At 44.4% G+C, this 20859-nt stretch overlaps 1 protein-coding gene across 7 annotated transcripts in view; it reads left to right on the forward strand.

The window, feature by feature from the left end:
• LOC123453730 (dentin sialophosphoprotein-like) overlaps positions 1-20859 on the forward strand; it is a 50608-nt gene that overhangs the window by 2463 nt on the left and 27286 nt on the right. For 5 of the 7 annotated variants that reach the window (XM_045131489.1, XM_045131488.1, XM_045131491.1 and 2 more), the window contains exons 3-14: positions 2861-2975; positions 3235-3408; positions 6617-6723; positions 8098-8153; positions 11138-11174; positions 11923-11992; positions 13276-14951; positions 15385-15530; positions 16050-16104; positions 17569-17745; positions 19341-20060; positions 20493-20716. In XM_045131489.1, the coding sequence (XP_044987424.1) occupies positions 2861-2975; positions 3235-3408; positions 6617-6723; positions 8098-8153; positions 11138-11174; positions 11923-11992; positions 13276-14951; positions 15385-15530; positions 16050-16104; positions 17569-17745; positions 19341-20060; positions 20493-20716 (3557 nt within the window). The remainder of the gene's footprint in view (positions 1-2860; positions 2976-3234; positions 3409-6616; positions 6724-8097; positions 8154-11137; positions 11175-11922; positions 11993-13275; positions 14952-15384; positions 15531-16049; positions 16105-17568; positions 17746-19340; positions 20061-20492; positions 20717-20859) is intronic. The other 2 variants (XM_045131492.1, XM_045131494.1) reach the window with 2 other exon arrangements.

A 20859-nucleotide genomic window follows, 5' to 3' on the forward strand; every position in this document is an offset into this window, starting at 1 on the left:
AATAATCTTAAATGCCTGACATCGTAGGTTAAAAAAAAGCTACCCAAGTGCACAGCGGGACCTGCTCCTCACACTGAAACCACTTGGCTTTGTGGGCAGAGCTGGGCAGCAAAGGATCTGCACACTTCACACACACCCCTGGCAGCTCACCTTTGCAGGGCGCCTTGTGCGCAGAGCTGACATGTGTCAGACGGGCTTGCCTCGCACTTGCTTGTGCGTGGCCGACCCTCCATGTCCTCAGTTGAGGCTGCCTGGTCACGTTCAATTGTGACATAACTTTGTTTTCCTCGTTGCCTGGCAACCAACTGCTCCTACCATTCATTTAGTGAGTCAGGGGTCTTCCTTGAACACAGTACTTACAAAGTGTTGGCCATATTTGGTATTTCTTTAATAGTAATTACCCTGAATGTGGCCGTGAGGCCACGAAAAGCTGTGACTGATGGGGGGAGGGGGCCCGTTAGGCCCTTGACCTCTGTCATGAGGAGGGCGTCAGGGTCCCGATGGAGCCCTGAGCCCCAGAGCTCCTGCACCAGCCTGTGCGGGGCTTGCTTCTGCTGGACATTCCTAAAGAGAAAGAGGCACAAAAGGCCAAAATATCTCCAGGCCTATGAGCCTGTAGGGCAGTTCCACCAAGCCGCCAGCGAAGGCTCAGTAGAGACAGTGAGGTGTCTGCTGAGGAGCGGACTATTCAGCGTCAACGACACCGACGTACAGAACAGGTAAAAGGCCCGGAGGGGCAAGGGACTGCCCGGGGGACTGGTCATCCTGGGAGAGTGGTGTCACCTGTGTGGCTGGGTTCCTCTGCACAATGTCGAGGGATGGATGGAGGTTTCCCCAGCGTTTTGGCTGCAAGTACGCACTTCCAGAAATTTGAGAGATTCTGTCTTCTCACTTTGACTGCCAGATGAGCAATCGGGTGACAGCCCTAAATCCAAGGCCCTGCAAAGGAGAAAGGAGCTCATCCTAAGCGGGAACAGTGGGCTGGGTGGGGCCTTAGTCATTCCTTCCTATCCATCCTTTCCATAGAGGTGGACAAGAGTGGAGAAGGAGGACGTGGCTGCTGGCGAAGATCCTCACACAGTCTGTGCTGCCTTGCGGTCATGAGCACATCTCATTGAGTCTTGTGTGATTATCTTTTATTTTGTATGGTAATAAATTTAAAGGAAAAAAGCCCTGCCATTCACACTCGTGAAACATGGCTGTTACAAGTAGCATTTGAATGCCAGAGATGCCAAAATGTGAGATGAAGAGCATCAGAGAATGCCTGGCAGGGTGGCCCTGGCCTGCAATGCCAGCTACTAAAAGGCTGAAGTAATGGATTGCAAGATCAAGGCCGAGATGGACAAGAAAGCAGACACTTTCTCACATTTATAATTATGATTATTTAGTGCTGGACAGATGGCTTAGTGCTTAAGGCGCTTGCCTGCAAAGCCTAAGGCCCCATGTTCTACCCTTGAGATCCCACATTAGTCAGACACACAAAGGTGAGGCAAGTGCTAGTTCGCTCACACATGTCCACTAGGTGGCCTAAGTGCCTAGGGTTCAATTTCAGTGGCTGAGGCCTTGGCACAGCAATTCTCTCTCGGTTCCTCTCGCTCACTCTCTTAAAAAATAGAAAAAACCATTTTGGTTATTTGAATACATCAATTCTTATATCTGAAATTTGAGCTATGATTCTATTTCACATAATTGGAATGTTACTTTTCTTCGCTGGTTTTTTCAAGGTAGGGTCTTGCTCTAGCCCACGCTGACCTGGAATTCACTATGTAGTTTCAGGGTAGCCTTGAACTCATGACAATTCTCCTACCTTTGCCTCCCAAGTGCTGGGATTAAAGGAATCTACCTCCGCACAGGGCTCTGTGATGTCAGTTTTGTTCATAGTAGTGAATGATATTAGGTATCATATCTAACAAACACTGAACAATTAAGCATTTTAAACAAGTCTACAGGCTTTGAGTTGATCTCTTTAGACCATCACCCTAACATTCTTTAAGGTAACTACTATTTCCAGTCCCCATTTTATGGATGAAAAACATGAGTAGACCTCCTAGGGAAGCGAAGATGTACAGCAGGATTCGAATCCAAGCTTCGGTCAGTGTAAAGGCTGCTCTGTGCACGGACGCGGCACTGGTAGAGGCGTGTACTGTAAGCCCAGGACCCTGAGTCAGTATGTGGACAGGCTGTGGGGATCTCTCAGTGGCTCAGAGTGTCTCACACAAGCACGAGGGCCTGAGAAGCCTGACGGTGCTCCAGCGTGAGTCCCAGGCATCCACATAGAAGGCTGGGTGTGGGCAGATGGCCTCTAACGCCGCTCTCGTGTGGGGCAGAAACCAAAGAATTGCTGAGGTTCCTGAACACTGCGTGGTCCTGAGCCAAGGAGGCTCAGTGTCCAAGAAAAGTAGCCACGCAAGGCTGGCCAAGGTGGTTCATGCCTTTAATCCCAGCACTCATGAGACAGAGGTAGGAGGATTGCTGTGAGTTCAAGGCCAGCCCAAGACAACATAGTGAATTCCAGGCCAGCTCGGGCTACCGTGAGATCCTACCTCGGGAAGAAAAAATACATTACAGCAAGAAAAGTCAAGAAATGGAGGGGTCCCACGATGAACTCCTCCTGCCTCTACAGGAGGTTGGCACAGGGCTTTGCATCAGATGTACTTTTAACCATCCACCTCCCCACACACACAAATACACAACACTCACACTCCATACAAGCACCTGCAAGCAAAGAGTAAATAAAAATAAGAAAATTCTAACACCTTCTCTTCTGATGAAAACTAAGTGCACCCTACCTGAGTTTTATAATGGATGTGTTTTGATGTAGTGTTATATAACTTCCTAAAATGCCCTCTCATTTGCATAGAACTGCTCTGCATTACGCGTGTGCCTATGGCCACAGGGAAGTGGTCCATCTGTTACTCGACTACGAATGCACCATCAGTGTCTTCGATAACGAGCAGTGCACTCCACTTATCAAGGTAGGTAACATGCAGCAACTTCAGTGTGAGAACTTAGTCATTGCAATGCTCGAACATCAAGGAGGGGCGCCCCCCTGTGATCCCTCCCCATGAGAAGCTGGGATGAGAAGCCTGAGCTACATGAGGAGCCCTCATGTCAACTTGGGAACAAAACAAGCTGAGAGGAAAAATGAATGTCTCTCATTTATAGGGAAGTAATTGTGAAGCTAGTGGATTGTTGATCTGGATGTCTTTCAATCGGGGAACTCTTGGTCCACAGGCCAGCCAGCGGGAGTTTCATTTGTGTGTCGATACCCTGCTTACACATGGAGCTGATCCGAACGACGCAGACATGTACGGGAACACCGCGCTGCATTACGCAGCTCTGAATGATGACTTAGAACTGGCAGATCTACTGCTTGCCTACGATGCAAATATCGAGGCAAAAACAAAGGTAAGATGACCCGACTCTATTTCCACACTCATTGAAATAGGTTTGTTTTAACAAAGGCACATGCTGCTCCATTGTTCATATGTGGAATCTCCAGTGTTAACAAAGTGAAATGGTTTGAAATTTTACTCTTGACAGATTTTTCTATTTTTTTTTGTTAATATTTTAGTTTTTTATTTGAGAGCGACAGACACAGAGAGAGACAGATAGAGGGAGAGAGAGAGAAAGGGCGCACCAGGGCTTCCAGCCTCTGCAAACAAATTCCAGATGCGTGCGCCCCCTTGTGCATCTGGCTAACGTGGGACCTGGGGAACCGAGCCTCGAACCGGGGTCCTTAGGCTTCACAGGCAAGCGCTTAACCGCTAAGCCATCTCTCCAGCCCCAGATTTTTCTTTTAATATTGGAACTTTTTATTTTTATTTTTTATTTTGGAGGTAGGGTCTCCCCCCACTCCAGTCTATGTGGAATTCCGTATATAGTCACAGGGTGGCCTCGAAATCATGGTGATCCTCTACCTCTGCCTCCTTAGTGCTGGGATTAAAGGCATGTGCCACCATGCCTGGCATTGGAACTTCTTAAAGACGTTTTCGTGGCTACAGCATTATTTCAATGCTTTTGTGGCAAATGATGGAAGAGACATTGAATGTTTTAAAGGTAAAACTTTGTTTAAATATGTTTTTCACCAAGGACTTTGTAATTACTGTAAAACAACACGGAACAGTCAATTATCTAAGAGCTGGGCCTTGTTTTACAACTCTAAATAAATATTTATGACAAATGGAATCCTCGTTAGCATGGATCATCATATAAAAGTGAATGATGGGCGGGAGAGATGGTTTGGAGGTCAAAGGTGCTTGCCCGGGAAGTTTGGGCACCATGTTTGACTCTCCAGATTCCGTGTAAGCCAGATGTACAACCGTGAGACAAGGGCAGGGCCACAGATGCCCACGAGGTGGCGCAAGCCTCTGGGGATCGATTGTGGTGGCTCATGCCTTTGGACAGTTCTCTCTTGTCTTTTTAAAATTAAAAAAAAAAAAAATCTTTGAAAGTGAATCATTTCTGAGATGAGGCTGAACTGTAAGAAGGAGTGATGAAAAACAAACAAACAAACAAAAAAACAAACTTTAGGCTCGGTGTGGTGGCACACCCTTTAATCCCAGCACACGGTAGGGAGTGGCAGATGTAGGATGATCTCCATGAGTTTCAGGCCACCCTGAGATTATATAGTGAATTACAGGTCAGCCTGCACTAGAATGCAACCCTACAGTGAAACACCAAAATAAAATAAAATAAATATCAGTATAAAACAAAATAAAAATCGATATAAGAAATCAATCAATAAAGGAAAAATAAAATAAAGCGTTTAGGAAATTGCTACTCATAGCCTTTGAATAATCAGAGGCTTTCCTTTCAAGGATGTCTTCTCTATTGTCCTCATTCATTTCAACACATTAACAAATATCAAACATGAGCCAGATTTTCTCGCTGAGGATTGTAGCAAGTTAGGAAAGGTTTTTGAATTGAAGGTGTGTGGTATCCACTCAGTGTGTCTGTGATGGTTCTCAAAGCCTGCCCTCAGCAGCTTGGCAGTTTTACAGTGGGAGAAACATTCAGTTAATAAGAAGAGCCCTAAGATGGCTTCACAATGCATTGATTGAGAACGTGGGAAGATACCGGTGCAAATGGAGTGGAAGTTAATGTGTTGAAGAAATTCTTGTAGAGGGTGTTGGGCACCGTTTTCATTACACTTAGGTTGTTATCACTTGACTTTTTGCTAAAAGGAAGAGTCCACAGTCACACACTTGCTTTTCCTTAAGCATGTGGAAATGAGCAGGGCAGAGGGAAATCTCAAGGGCTGTGGGCTCAACGTTGCTCATAAATACACTGATTTGCCTGCGTGCATGAAGTCCACATTTGAACTGATGGAAACTTGTAAAGAAACTTGCCATGAAAAATAGCACGCAGTCGGGCGTAGTGGTGCTCACCGTTAATCCCAGCCCTCGGGAGGCAGAGGTAGGAGGATCTTCGTGAGTTCAAGGACACCCTGAGACTACATAGCACATTCCAGGTTAGCCTGAGCTAGCAGGAGACCCCTACCTTGAATAGGCAATAATTGAATTCAGTCTCCTGTGAGTCCATGTGGCATTCTGGTGTCTTAGTAACACACACTACTTATATGGAGGGCCCACGTGAGTTCCAGGTTTCTAGGGACATGCCAGGATATTACCTCACGCCTCCTGCTTTTCCATTCCAGATATTTGACATCGTGGTTCATGATGATTGTGAAATATTGCAAGGTTATCAACTTGATTCATATTAATTTATAAAGATACATGGTTGACAGCAATGTACAGCAGTACATGAGCCTACACGTTCTGTTAGAGATTAAAATTTGGATTGAAGCCAGGCATGGTGGTGCACACCTTTACTCCCAGCTCTTGGGAGGCAGAGGTGGAGGATTGCTGTGTGGTTGAGGCCACCTTGAGATTCAGTAATGAATTCCAGGTCAGCCTGGGTTGGAATAATACCCTACTTAAATCCACCCCCCCCCCCAAAATAACATGGTGTGAAGCTTACAAATTAGGCCTGGATCGATGTTTCAGTGGTTAAGGAACTTGCTTGCAAACCATCACAACAGAGGCTTCCTGCTCCAGAAAGCAGATGAAGCTAGATGCAAAAATCGGCACATGCCTCTAGAGTTAGTATGCAGAGGCCTGAGGCCCTGGTGTGCCCATTCTAACTCTGTTCTCTATCATTCTCTGTTTCTAAATAAATAAGTTTTTTGTAACAAAAGATCCCATGTAGCCAGATGCACAGTGATGCATCAAAGATAAAAGGTAGCACACTGTGTTCACATAGTTGTTGTTTTAGTTGGAAAATATCATTCAAGTCCGTCAAAGTGAAATTCCTTAGAGGCAGTGGGTGTTGAGGTGAGTTCCTGAGCGAACTGGAGTGCACGTGTTGATAGTGAGCAGGGGCAGCGCACGTCCCAGCGCAGGAGCGGCCTGTGTGCAGGAGCAGCTCGGGACGAGGACGAGAGGGACTTGTGAGTTACTGTTTACACTCCTCCTTGTGTTCACGACCTCTTTCATGATCTCTACAGTTCAGTGGAGAAATGCATAAATTGTGTAAGTTGTAAATTATCTGTATTATTTTATTTTAATTATTTTATTTGTGTGCCTATTGATTGATTGATTTCTTGTTTTTGTAGGAAGGCTTCACGCCATACCTCCTTGCTCTACAGGAAAACAAAGATTTTATAGCAGAATTTTTGGAACACATGGGCGCAGATATACATGCGGAGGAGCTGCTGGATAGGTATGGTTCCCTCTTGTCAGCTCTGTGCTGTCCTGAGTGGTGGCGCTCACAGAAGTCAGAAGCAGCGAGTAGACAGAAGGAAGACTGACTCATCTCTCACGAATACAGGGGAAGCAATGCAAGGAAGGCTTAGCAAGAACAGTCACTGGTCAGATGAAGCGACAAGACATGCATAGGAGGTTCCTGTCCCTTCTCACCCTGCTGACGCGGGGTCTTTGTGCTCTGCTTTGCTGGTTAGGGAGCTGAGACTGGGAGCAGGTCACCTTCCCTTAGATCCCAGGGAACTCTCTTTCTGTGTGCTCCTTCTGCTTGTGACCCTTTGCCCTTCATTATTTTTCTACGTACAAGCTGCATACAAATTGTAGGTGCCCGAACCTCAACGCGTCTGGGGGTATTTCCCATGGCCTCACTGTTTGGGTGTGAAATACAAAGTACTGAGCACACAGAGTTGAGATCAGTCGATTCTGAGAAGACTGAGGGCTGGAGACAAAAGGAAGCCGTGCTCAGGGCTCTTAGCTTTGCTGGCGACCCCATGAGTGATGGCCCGTTGGTTGTGGCTCTCCAGAGCAGGATCACAGCCCTCTCAATGTTCATCCCAGGGGTGAAGCGCCAAGTGGATCCTAGGCACATAGAGCTGGAGCTCTCAGCTCTTGCCAGGAGAGGGGAGCAGTCGTGAGGCGTGCAGCCCGCGTGGGAGTTGTGGCAAGGGTGTGCGCTGTAAGGACTCAGCATGACAGAGTCACGGTGATTGAGCAGAGACGCAGTGAGGTTGTAGTTTCAACATCCACTCTGCAATTTCCTGATAAGAACCATCTTCAGAATGCCCAAAATGTGCTGTGATGTGAGCGTGGTGGCAGGTGAGGCTGACAGGTAGCAATGCATCTCCTCATCTCCCATACCGAGTGTGGGGGAAGCAGGCTCAGACTCCCAGAAATGCCTACGAGGGTGAGCCCCTGGTATGGTGTGGTTCTGCTGGAACCTCGGGCGATCCTTCGTTCCTTCTGAGTAATGAGAGGTACAGGGACCTGTGTGCTGTAAGGAGGGAACTCCCAGTCCCTGCAGCAGCGCAAAGAACGGCCATGGAGAGTCAAGGAGCCAGGAACGCTGAGAGCAAGAATGTGGACTCGGGGAGTGAGCGCGCTTCAGATCACCCCTGTCCTGTGTGTGTGGGTGTGTCTGCCTATGTGTGTCCTTGTGCATGCAGGTATCATACGGAGGTGTGGTTTTAAGATTTTTCCACGGGAAAATTCTATTCCTATCTTTGACTTCAGAGGAGAAATAAGGAAAGCCATCATCAATCATTACTAATTGCTGAAGAACCCGTGATCGATTGATTTTAATAAGTGCATCCAAGTAACTATCCTTTATTTTTAGGAAACACCGTAAAATGCACCGCAGGAGGATATGTAAGCATACAGTGCGACGTCGAGGTGAGACTGCTCTTTTGTTTTGTTTTGTTTTAATTAAGACAGAATGAGGAGAGAGAGAGTAGGAACGTGCGTGCCAGGGCCTCTAGCCACTGCAAGCAAATTCCAGATGCATGAGGTACCATGTGCATCTGGCTTGTATGGGACCTGGAGAATCGAATCTCAGTTCTTAGGCTTCTCAGGCGAGCACCTTAACCACTAAGCCATCTTTCTAGTCTCCGATTGTTTGTTTTTTTCCCCATACTGGGTGTAGTTGCAGGGCCTCAGCCATGTGAGGCCCTTGATCCCTCACTGACCCAAACCCCCAACTCTGGGGAAAAATGCTGACTTTCAGTTATGCCTGCTGCTCTGAATTTACATGGGAAAACAAAAACCGTTGTCATTATACATTTTGCTCATTTATTTATCAACTGACTGGAGTTCAAAGTGAGCTAAGTAATTCTTCCTAGATAATGCAAAGTCAGTTTTTGGTTGATTTTTAATTCCTGAAAACAATCTTAGACACATAGATACAATCACTTACAAATATGAGAAAGATTTTAAACATTTTGTATTTCTTTTGCCATTACTACAAAGAAAAAAGGGTATAAAAATGTATTTTAAATCCATTTGTATAATACATACATTTATCATGTATCTGATGATTGTTTATTACAGTGCAGTTATGATTTATCTTTGTAGTGGTTTACAATGATTGCATGTGTAAAATACAAGTTGATGACGTAATGAAGCCATGAATACCTTCAAATGGGATCTGTGGCATACCATACGATACACCATGAAACACTTTATTAATTTCTTGCTCGTTCCTACAATTACCATTGTGTGGTATAACTTTATACCTGTCAGTCTGCACAAACCATACAAGATGCTTTTCCTGAGGTCATTCGGTCACATATTGAGGTGACTATGCCTGCCTGTAATACATTATTTTTTTTTGATTTTTTGAGGTAGGGTTTTACTCTAGCCCAGGCTGACCTGGAATTCACTATGTAGGCTCAGGGTGGCCTGGAACTCACGGCGATGCTCCTACCTCTGTCTCCTGAGTGCTGGGATTAAAGGCGTGCGCCACCATGCCCGGCTGTGATACATTTTAACAGGCTCACTGAATATGTCTTTTAGATCACTCCTCCTCTTTTTTTTTTTTTGGTCTTTTCAACAAATTCAGCATAGAGACTTCTGAGCAGTCTAGGCACTGTGCCCCTCCTGAGCTGTACCTCCAGCTCCTTTTTGACCTTGCCTTCTTGTGGACTAAATTGGAATATGGTGCCTCTTATTTAACATGCCGAAAGTATACTTTTCAGGGAGATCTGCCCCGTCATGTGAGCTGAAAAAGATCACATCATGCAGGAACACACCACATTCTGCCAAGTCTGTCCCGAAAGTGTTAGTGGTAATGAAACGCTTTCGGTAACTTGCACTTTTAAAAACTGTCTAAAGAGGCGGGCGTGGTGGTGCACGCCATTAATCCCAGCACTTGGGAGGCACAGGTAGGAGGATCAGCATGAGTTCGAGGCCACACTGAGACTACATAGTTCCAGGTCAGCCTGACCAGAGGGAGACCCTACCTTGAAAAAGAAAAAAATAAAATAAAATAAAAAATAGAAAACTGTCTAAAACATCTTTCCTACCTATGTATCCTCTGGAAATAAGACCAGGAAATTAATGGTGTAGATAAATCATAATAATCCTGTGCCATTCATGATGAGTATGCAGAGATTCACTGTTATGATGAGAGGGCTCATTTTCTCAGGAACCATTTTGTAAATAACACTTTCTTCACTATGTATGGTGATCAGTACTGGCTGCTGGCTAAGGAAGTGCTCCACCACGAGCAACCTCAGCCTCGACTATTTTTTGGACAACCCTCGACTCTCGTCATTGGAAATACCAGGAAGGTCTCACTGGGTGTTTGTGTCCTTCAAATGAAGAGAGAATGCGTTATTTTCTCTTTTAGTGAGAGCCAGCTGCTGGCCTGGGACGAGCGCGTGCGTGGATCCGTGCGCTTGCTGTCAGGCGGTTCTCTGTAGGCTTGTCGCTCTGTCCCCAGTGCCTCCCTCACCATGTCTCGCTGTGAGATCACCGCTCAGCGGTCTTCACTCCAAAGGCAGCGACCCCTCCCGGAGTTCTTTTCATTGATTTATGTTTTTACTTGCACGCGTGCACAATGAAGGGAAGCCAACAGTGACTCTTGCTTCTGCAAGAGAATGTCCATGTTGCGTTATGTGACTGCAGAAAGGAAGCAGGGCTGGCAGACTTTCCAAACGAGCACCTTTCAGCACTGAACCAAATCGCCCTCAATGGTTCCTTTCAAGGGAGATTAAGTGGAAGATGAGCGTACATCAGACAGGAGCAGAGCCAGAGCGATGCACTTGTACTAGCGTCTTTCCCGAGGAGGAGTCGGGAGGGTAAGCACTCCGCCCTCCCTTGAGTTTTGCCTCACTGACAACTGGAGACTCATTTCAAACCTCTTGGTTCCTGGTCTATTTCCTGTTTTTATGCTGAGCTGCACAGTGACGTTAGTTCTCCTTCCTTGTGAGAGACTTTCACCCTGAACTGAGCAATTTCAGTGGAAGAGCTGGAGATAACTTTCTGGGGCCAACACAGAACATGAAGTGTTCCTCAAGCCTTCAAGTCCAGGAGAGCAACGTGTCATGTGCTTGACGCCCTCACCTTGGGATGGGGATTCTGCTGGCGGAGCACCTCATGTCAGGGTGACGGTGCTCAGCTAGAATGGCAGTCGTTGCCCACAGCAGCTTACTTCCACGTGTTAGTCCTTCATTCATTTCTTTCTTCTTCTTATCGTTTTTCATTCCACAATGAAATGGAAGTAAGACTTCAGGGCATTTTCACCTGCCTATTAATATTATAATGAATGGTGACACGAGATTTGTGTCTAATTATGTCCTACCACTACATCCTTCATGTAATTTCACTATGTTGCATTTTGTATTGCTGTTGTAAAATGTACTTTCCTTTCTCCTCAGAAGCAGCTCGCAGTACTTCTCCGAGCTTCTATCGCAGGTAGGATTTCTTGACCTTCAATATTGTGGAGTCATGGACAACACACAGAGGAGGCACTCTTGATCATTGGGTGTTCTTGCGGACACACATCATGCTATGTGCTTCATGTGTGTCAACTTGTAACCATCACAACAGGCTTACAAAGCATCTGTGCTTCCTGACCTGTTTTTCAAGAACTGGGTAGCTCTGAAGGCAGTGCTGGAACCTGGCTGCTCTGTTGATAACTTCATGATTTTGTTTTAGCAAGTGAGAAACTTCCAGGTCTCCGCAGCATGTTAACCACACTCCCAGGAGCGTTGTCTGCAGCAGACAGGCTCATGGTAGTGTGGGCCCCATGCCTCCATGTACAGACGTGGATCTACACTTAGTCTTCAGCAAGGAACAGACACCTGGGAGGGCCTAGTTTATCTTTCTGCCTTGCTGCAGTAAGGGATTTGCTCTCGTTTCGATGACAAATGTGCCATGTCCATGTAGGGAGTGTTCTGGGATACCTTCAAGAGAAGAACATGATATAGACACACAGCGCAGACTCTGCCAATATGCAGCCTGTAGGTGTCCCGTATGGACCTGGTTGGTCTCTGTTGAACTTCCCGCATAGTGAACTGGTAAAGGCATAAATATCTACCAGCTTTGAAAAGGCCACTTTTACTTCATAAATGAAGACCTCTTATTGATTATGTAGAAAAGTGACCTTGTACCACACTATTTTAATAACTAAAGTTACTCATCATCCCCTGTCATTCTGAAGGGCGACCAACAGAGGTGCTCGTGATTCTGAAACTGAAAGAGACGAGCAAGACAATGACTTCAATGCCCAGGTAAAATGCACGTTCTGAAATTCATTGTTTTGTTGTGAATTTTGTTTTGGTAGTGATTAGTTTTAAAATGCGGCAGTTCTCTGCCCAGGATTGTTTATTTGCAAAGTTGTGAAGTTAACACCAATTTAATTATTCATCACTTTGATAAAATTAAATATGACTAGTACAATCATTGAAGTAGTAATGGATGAGGTAGAAAATGTTTTTGAAAGTCCATACTGTACAGGAAAATTGAGTTAGGAATACTTGTCCCACGGACAAATGGACTTTACAGGGCTTTTTACTGACATGACTCATGCCTAAATACATCTAGTAATGATTCAACCACACACATGAGCGTGCCTGTGTCTTATGCCACTCGAATGAAAGACACAGATTCTGAGGCTGAAATCATCTGGCTGACTTTAGAGGAGGAACTGAGAAATTCAACCCGTGTAAACACTTTTAATCACTGAGCCATTCCCCTCCTCTCTCCCCATTAAACCTTAATAAATCCAATCATCAATGAATGCAACTCTAGAAATTCCCTGAGTTCATTGTGGAAGAAGTTGCATTTGGTCTTTTTAATACCTTTACTCCTGTCCCCCTACACAGAGACTGAGCATGGTAGGTGACGTAGAGCACAACAGAAGGAGACACGGAAGGAAGCCTGTCGTTTGTTGAGATCCCTGAACACTCTGGTTCTTTCACTTGAGAAGAAAGAAAGCAGAATTTATTTCAAAAATCAATGATTGAATATGATAAAATCAATGTAAGGCACAAAAATGTGTTGTAGGGTTGGAGAGATGGCTTAGCAGTTATCGCATTTCTCTGCAAAGCCAAAGGACTCAGGTTCATTCCTCCAGGACCCACATAAACCAGATGCACAAGGTGGCATATGCGTGTGGAGTTTGTTTGCAATGTCTGGATACCCTAGTGCACCCATACTCTATGAATATCTGCCTATGGCTGTCTGTCCATCTCAAATAGCTAAAAATTAAAACCAACACTTTCTTCACTATAATTAAGTCACGGAAAGGAAGTGACAAGCGATAAAAGCAATGAACGGAGGCGGGCGTGATGGCGCACACCTTTAATGCTAGTATTATTGAGGTTGGGATAGGAGGATCCCCGTGAGTTTGAGGCCACCCTTAGACTACATAGTGAATTCCAGGTCAGCCTGGTGTATAGGGGGACCCTACCTGGAAAAACACAATAACAAAATGAAAAGAGAAAAACAAACATAGAAAAGCCATAAAACTTCTTTTTAGTGGAAAGTAACACGACTGCAACTTTCATTAAAGGTTGAACGAGTGAGGAAGAAATGCTTACTTAAGGAACTGACAGGCTCAGAGAAGTTACATCGTAGAGCCGCAGCTACTGTTTCTGCTGCTGCCGACCCTGCTGCCCCTGGTTCTGGTAGCGCAGCTCCTGCCTCCTCTGCCGCTGCTGCTGATGGCACTGATCCTCCTGTTCCTGCTACTCCTGCCCCTCCTGCTTCTCCTGCCCCAACTTCTACTCCTGCCACTACTATCCCTGATGTTGACCCATTCGATTCTCCTGCTCCTTCTGCTTGTGATACTCTGGATGGTTCTGATGCTCCGGATGCACCTCATATTCCTGATGGTACCGATACTCTGCATGGTCCTGATTCTCCAGATGGTCCTGATTCTCTGGATGTTCCCAATCCTCTGCATGATCCTGATACTCCCACTGACCTTTCTGCTCCTGCTGATCATGCTCCCCTTTCTTCTCCTATATATCTGCACCTGCTCTTCCTCCTCGTCTTGCTTGTCTTCTTCCACCTGCCCCTGCCATTCCTCATGCCTCTGTTGTTCCTGCTGCTCCTAGTGATGCTTTGTCCTTACCGTCCTCATGCTCCCCTTGCCTCATCTGCACCGGACACTGCTGATGGTCCGGACACTTATGATGGTCCAGATACTCCTGATGGTGCAGACACTCCTGATGATCCAAACACTACTGATGGTCCGAATATCACTGATGGTAATGATAGTCCCAATGGTCCAGACAATTCTGATCGTCCAGCTAATGCTGATGGTCCAGACACTCCAGATGGTCCGTACATTCCTGATGGCTTGGACACTTCGGATGGTCCAGTATTTCCCGATGGTTCAAAATATCCTGATGTTCCAGACACAGCTCATGGTCCATATACTTCTGATGCTCCAGATAGTACCAATGTTTCAGAATATCCTGATGGTCTGGTCACTCATCATGGTCCAGTAACTTCCAATGCTTCAGATAACCCTGATCTTCCAGTCACTCCTGATGGTCTGGACGCTTGTGATTGTCCAGATACTATTAATGATTCAGACAATACGCATGGTCTGGTCACTCCTGCTGGTCCAGACACTCCTGATGATCTACACACTCCTGGTGGACAGGATAGTCCTGATAGTTCAGATGATCCCGATGGTCCTAACACCTGTGATGTTCCAGTTACTCATGATGGTCCGGATAACCATGATGATCCGGACACTTTGGATGGTCCAGATAATACCGTTGTATTAGATAATCCTGTTGGTCCAGACACTCCTGATGTTTCGGACACTTCTGATGGTCTGGATAAGCCTGATGGTCCAGATAATCCCGATGGTCCAGACACTCGCGATGGTCCAGACACTCCTCACAGTATGGACACTTGTGATGATCCTGATACTTCTGCTGTTCCCGATACTTCTGAGGCTTCCACTACTTCTGTTGGTTTTGAAATTTCTAATGGTTCCAGTACATCTGAGAATCCCCGTGTTTCTGATGGTCCCGATGCTCAGGATGGTCCTGATTCACCTGCACCTCCTGCTGCCCTTCTTGATCCTGCTATTACTGTGGATGCTGATGTTCCTGCCCCTCGTTCTGTTCCTGCCGATGGTCCCGCATCTCCTAAGGCTGCTGACTATGATGATGAAGAACATGCTCTAAAAGCTGTGAAAGACGTTCCAACTAAGGAGAAAAATGATAAGTAAGATGATGGCAATACTTTAGATAATTATTCTTTGCCAAGAAAATTCATTGTAATATGGGCTCATTTTTATGATGACTAATTAATAACCATGTAGATGGCTTTGCGGTTAAGGCACTTGCCTGTGAAGCACCAAAAATCCTGCTCAGATCTCCACATCCCATGTAGCCAGGAGCAATGGTGCAAACATGCAGTGTCACACATGCACACAAGGGGGCACAGGCATTTGATGCATGGTCACAGTGGCTCAAGAAACTGGTCTGCCCATTCTCTCTGTCTGTCCCTTTCTCAATCTCTGTCAAATTATAAATTACAAAACTGTTAAAATTTTAAGAAATGTGAAAAGGGGAATTTTTGGAATTTTGTCAAACTGTTTTGTAAGCTTGAGGTGTAGAATTAATAGACAACATTATTCTGTTTGACTACCTTGCAGAAATGAAAGTGCTTGTCCTTTGGAGAAAGGAACCAAACATGAAATTACAAAAAGTCCATTGAAAGAATTGGTGAGAATACCAACACCTAAGACATCTACTGCAGAAATGGACACACCGAAGGGAGTGAGCGGTCATCTCGTGTCAGGTGAAGTCCAGCACACAGGGAGCAGGCTTAACGAGGGAGCTAGGGAATCCAGCCAGGAGGGTAGGCTTTCTGAGCAAGCTTCTTTAGCTTCTGACACATCTCCCAAACCTGTCGCAATCTGTTTCTTACTGTATCTACCTGATTTTATAATCATTATTTACCTAGGATTCTCTGTTAAAGTAAGATAAATGGTGTCATCTATTCACTTAGGATTGCTTTAAAAATATGTTACACACAGCCGGGAACCATGCTGCACACCTTTAGTCCCTGAACTTGGGAGGCAGATGTAGGAGGATCACTTTGAGGTCAAGGCCTCCCTGAGAATATAGTGAATTCAGGTCAGCCTGGGCTAGAGTGAGACCCTACTTCAAAAAAAAAAACCTGCATATATTACACATTATACAAACATCATCAGTAGACATTTCCTCAGAATATGAATGAGGGAAGCTAAAAATGCATATTACACACACATAAAAATGACTCATATATTATTTCCTTCTCCTTTTCTCCATGATGCAGATTCCACCATCAGAATGGAACGTAATAATCAAGCATTTTCATACAAATGCCTAATGTAAGTTAAAATTAAGGACAATGATGTAGTTACAAAAGTAATTCTAGAAATGGCAAAACCTAAAGTATTGTTACAAAGAAATCCAAAAGTAGGAATAATTAAAAGGTATAATTACAGTATCCTACTGTTATTTATTTCTTGATTTGTTTTATTTATTTGAACAAGAGTGAAAGAGTCAGATTATATATATATATATATATATATATATATATATATATACACACACACACACACACACACACACATATGTACATATGTACATATGTATATGTACATACACAGAGAGAGGGACAGAGAGAAAGTATGATTAGGGGTGCTAGGGCCTCCAGCCACTGAAGCTGATTTCCAGATGCATATGTCCCCTTGTGAATCAGCCTTACATGGGTCCTGAGGAATACAACCTGTGGATTGTTTGGCTTTGCATGCAGGTGCCTTAACTGCTCAGCCATCTGTGCACTTCGCGTTATACTACTTTTAAATCCCTAAGTTGTTCTTACTGCAGAAATGAAAGGGTACACTCCCAGTACTGAGTTGATGGTGTTTTTTTGTTTGTTTCTGGTTGGTTTTGGCTTTTCAAAGTAAGGTTTCTCTATAGCCCAGGCTGACCTGGAATGCATCATTTGAGGTCTCAGGGTGCCCTGAAACTCACAGTAATTATCCTATCTCGGCCTCCCAACTGCTGGGATTAAAGGAGTGTGCCACAAAACCCAACTCCATGCTACATTTCACATCATTTATATTGAACATTGTTACATTTGAAAAGAAAACCAAAATATGGTGTAAATCGCTAATGCATCACTCCCGTCACTGCGTCATTTGTTATATTCAGTGAGGTCGATCCTGTGAGGGTAGCATTCACAAGTAATATGACATCGTCTCTGTTTGCATTCATCTGTTTTCTTTTCCATTGAAGTATCTAGACATCATAGGCACCATGTGTCTGGTGTCTCTTATCTCCATGGTTGATGCCCCTCATTGTTCATCCCCTTGTTTACATTGTTGTCCATGTAAAGACGTCCTTGAGCTCAGTTACAACTTCTCGCATAAGCCTCGTGTACCACATAGTATCAATTGTACCTGTGTCCATTTTATGATCAGAGAATATATTTTTCCTTGCCATTTCCTGGTAATTCTCATGTTAAAAATTCATTTAAAGATAAGTAGGTCTAGGAGAGATGACTAAGCCAATAAGGCGCTTGCCTTCAAATCCAAATGGCACAGGCACAATTCCCAGGAGCCATGTGAGCCTGCGGCAGAAGGTGGCATTTGCATCTGGAGGTCATTCGCAGTGGTTGGAGTGCGCGCCTCACCCCGTCTCTCATACCTGCCACATGCTCTGTCTCTCTAGAACAAATGAAAACGGTTGAAAAAACAATCAGTGGAGGAGTGGAATTTTCCCCTATTGTTTTGTAATCTTCTTAGAAGAAACAGTAGAAAACATTGACTTTCATGAATCTCTTAAAGGAATGGAGCCCCCTGCCCTCTGGCAGAAGAAAAGAAAAGTGAAAATAGCAAATTCACTACAAGCGAATCCGTGTCTGCATCAACCAGCGCGGGGTCTCCTTTTGAAATGGGGACTGTGCCCGAACCGCAAGTTGACGGTAGTCACGTGTCCGGTGATCTACACCGAACTGGGAGAAGGTAAGACCACCGATTATTCCTTTCCCTCAACAGGAATTGTAAACTGCTCAGTTTCTCTGGAAATTGTGCAGATTCATGTCCTCTTCATTCAAAGTAGGAGGGTGCTCAGCTCCATCCCATTGCTGAGCGGTGCAGGAAGATGGACCCCAGGCACACTGACGAGCAGGATTGGTGATGATGGAAGTTTGGCTGTAGTGGATATTGACACCTAACACCTTTGACAATGTTTCCCCATCAACGGATTCAAGAACTACTTAGAAGTGAAGGGCACTGGACAACGGAGAGATTTCTTTTTACATCATCCTTTTGAGAAATGATTGCAATCTTTGGACATGATGCAGTAGAGAAAGAAATTTGTGTTCTAATTGAACTGACATTTTATTTCCAAGTGTTAGAAATCTAGATCCAGCCAGTTTCATGCCCATGCCTATGGACATAATTCCTTACTGTATCTGTACACACATGAAAGGCAGGATCAACATGTTAGGAAAATCATGCAGTTTTCTTTTTGTGACCCTGGGGTACTCCGTTAGTATAATATTTTCCACTTCTATCCACCCGTTTCCTATATAATTAATAATTTCATTGTCTTTAGAGTTGGATAAAATTCCATATGTGTGTGTATACTCAATTTCTGTCCTATCATCAGTAGATGGATGTCTAAGGAGATTTTACCCTTTAGTCTTTGTTCAAGTAGATTGGAGACCATAAGATGGAATCTGGAGCTGTTGATAAACGTTCTCCAAAGAATCCTTTTGCCTAGCTGGGTGTTGTAGAGCACGCCGTCAGGGGAGTGGGAGTTAGGAGGATCGCTGTGATTTTGAGTACAGCCACAGAGTACATAGTGAATCACAGGTCAACCTGGGCTCACAGCAAGACGCAACCTTGCAAAACAAAACATAACATCCATGAAAGTAGAAAGCAGGCCATGGTGGAGCAAAGACACAGTGGTGGAAATGAGTGTGGGGTTGAACAGAGGGTGGAGGTAACAAAAACATATCTAGTTCGAAAAACACATCAAAATCTACATTTCACTGTATCTGATCATGTTTAGTCAGTCAATTCCGACTGAAATTGCAGGTCACTGATAATTGTGGAGTAGTTTACAAAAGCAGGATCTTAATGGAATTCAACATGCAATTGATGTGTTGACATGAAAGTATCAGGAATAAATTATGTAATTAACATTCAGACACTAGAGACAAATGTGTCATTTATTGTGCTTTTTGTAATGAGTAGCAATAACTTTAAATGAAGACATGGCTTAGATGTTAAGTGTTTGCCTTTGATACCTAAGAAAACCTGTTCACCTCCAGGCCTCACATGCAGATGCAGTGAGTCAAGCATACACTGTTGCGCATGCACACAAGGTGAAGGGTGCATCTGGCATTGGTTCCCAGGGGCTGAGAGCCCTGGATTGTCTGTTTTCTGTATAGTGGTCTTTTTATCTGACCCCCCCAAAAATAAATAATAATGAAAGTGTTGAATTTGAAAAATATATATACAGGGTACATGTGTGTAATTTTCCCTAATTGTTTTGCAACCTTGATGAGTAGACTTATTACAAAACATTGTTTTCTACGATTAACTTGCAGAAATGAAAGAGCCTATCCTTTGGAGAAAGGAAATAAAAGTGCAATTACAAAAAGTCAATTGAGAGAATTGGTGAGAATACCAACACGTGAGACATCCAATTCAGAAATGGACTCTCCTTACAGTCCTGACACTTCTGGTGTCCCAGATACTCTTGATGGTCCGGACACCCACAATGGTCTGGACACTTGTGATGGTCCAGATACTACCACTCTTTCAGATCATCCTGATGGTCCGTACACCTCTGATGGTACAGACACTTCTTATGGTCCACATAATCCTGATGGTCCAGACATTCCTGAGGGTCCGGACACTCCTGATGGTGCGGATATTCCTGTTGGTTCAGATAATCCTCATGATCCGGACACTCCCGATGGTCCAGACATTCCTTTCAGTCTGGGCACTTCTGATGATACTGACACCTCTGATGTTCCTGATACCTCTGAGGGTCCCATTACTCCTGTTGGTCCCATAAATTCTGATGGTTGCAGTACTTCTGAGAATCCCCGAGTTTCTCATGGTCCCAATGCTCAGGATGGTCCAGAATCTCCTGCTCCTCTTGCTGCCCTTCTGGATCGTGCTATTTCTGAGGAAGCTGAGGTTCCTGCCCCTCTTTCTGTTCCTGCCGATGGTCCGGCATCTCCTAATGCTGCTGACTATGATGATGAAGAACATGCTCTACAAGTTGTAGAAGTCGTTCCCACTAAGGAGAAAAATGATAAGTAAGATGATGGCAATAATTTAATAATTATACTTTGCCAAGAAAATTCATTCTAATATGGGCTCATTTTTATGATGACTAATTAATAACCATGTAGATGGCTTTGCGGTTAAGGCACTTGCCTGTGAAGCATCAGAAATCCTGCTCAGATCTTGACATCCCATGTTGCCAGGAGCAATGGTGCAAACATGCAATATCACACATGCACACAAGGGGGCACAGGCATTTGATACATGGTCACAGTGGCTCAAGAAACTGGTCTGCCCATTCTCTCTGTCTGTCCCTTTCTCCATCTCTGTCAAATTATAAATTGCAAAACTGTTAAAATTTTAAGAAATGTGAAAAGGGGCATTTTTGGAATTTTGTCATATTGTTTTGTAAGCTTGAGGTGTAGAATTAATAGACAACATTATTCTGTATGACTACCTTGCAGAAATGAAAGTGCCTGTCCTTTAGAGAAAGTAAACAAACATGATATTACAAAAAGTCCATTGAACGAATTGGTGAGAACATCAACACCTAAGACATCTACTGCAGAAATGGACACATTGATGGAAGTGAACGTTCATCGCTTGTCAGGTGAAGTCCAGCACACAGGGAGCAGGCTTAATGATGGAGCTAGGGAATCAAGCCAAGACGGCACGCTTTGTGAACAAGGTACTTTAGCTTCTGAAACACCTCCCAAATCTGTAACGATCTGTTTCTTACTGCATCTACCTGAATTTATAACCATTTTCTGCCTAACATTCTCTGTTAGACTAAGATCAATGAGAGCCAAGATGTGATCTATTCAATTATCT

This window comes from Jaculus jaculus, chromosome 12 (assembly GCF_020740685.1).
Source record: "Jaculus jaculus isolate mJacJac1 chromosome 12, mJacJac1.mat.Y.cur, whole genome shotgun sequence".
Classification (NCBI taxonomy): domain Eukaryota; kingdom Metazoa; phylum Chordata; class Mammalia; order Rodentia; family Dipodidae; genus Jaculus; species Jaculus jaculus.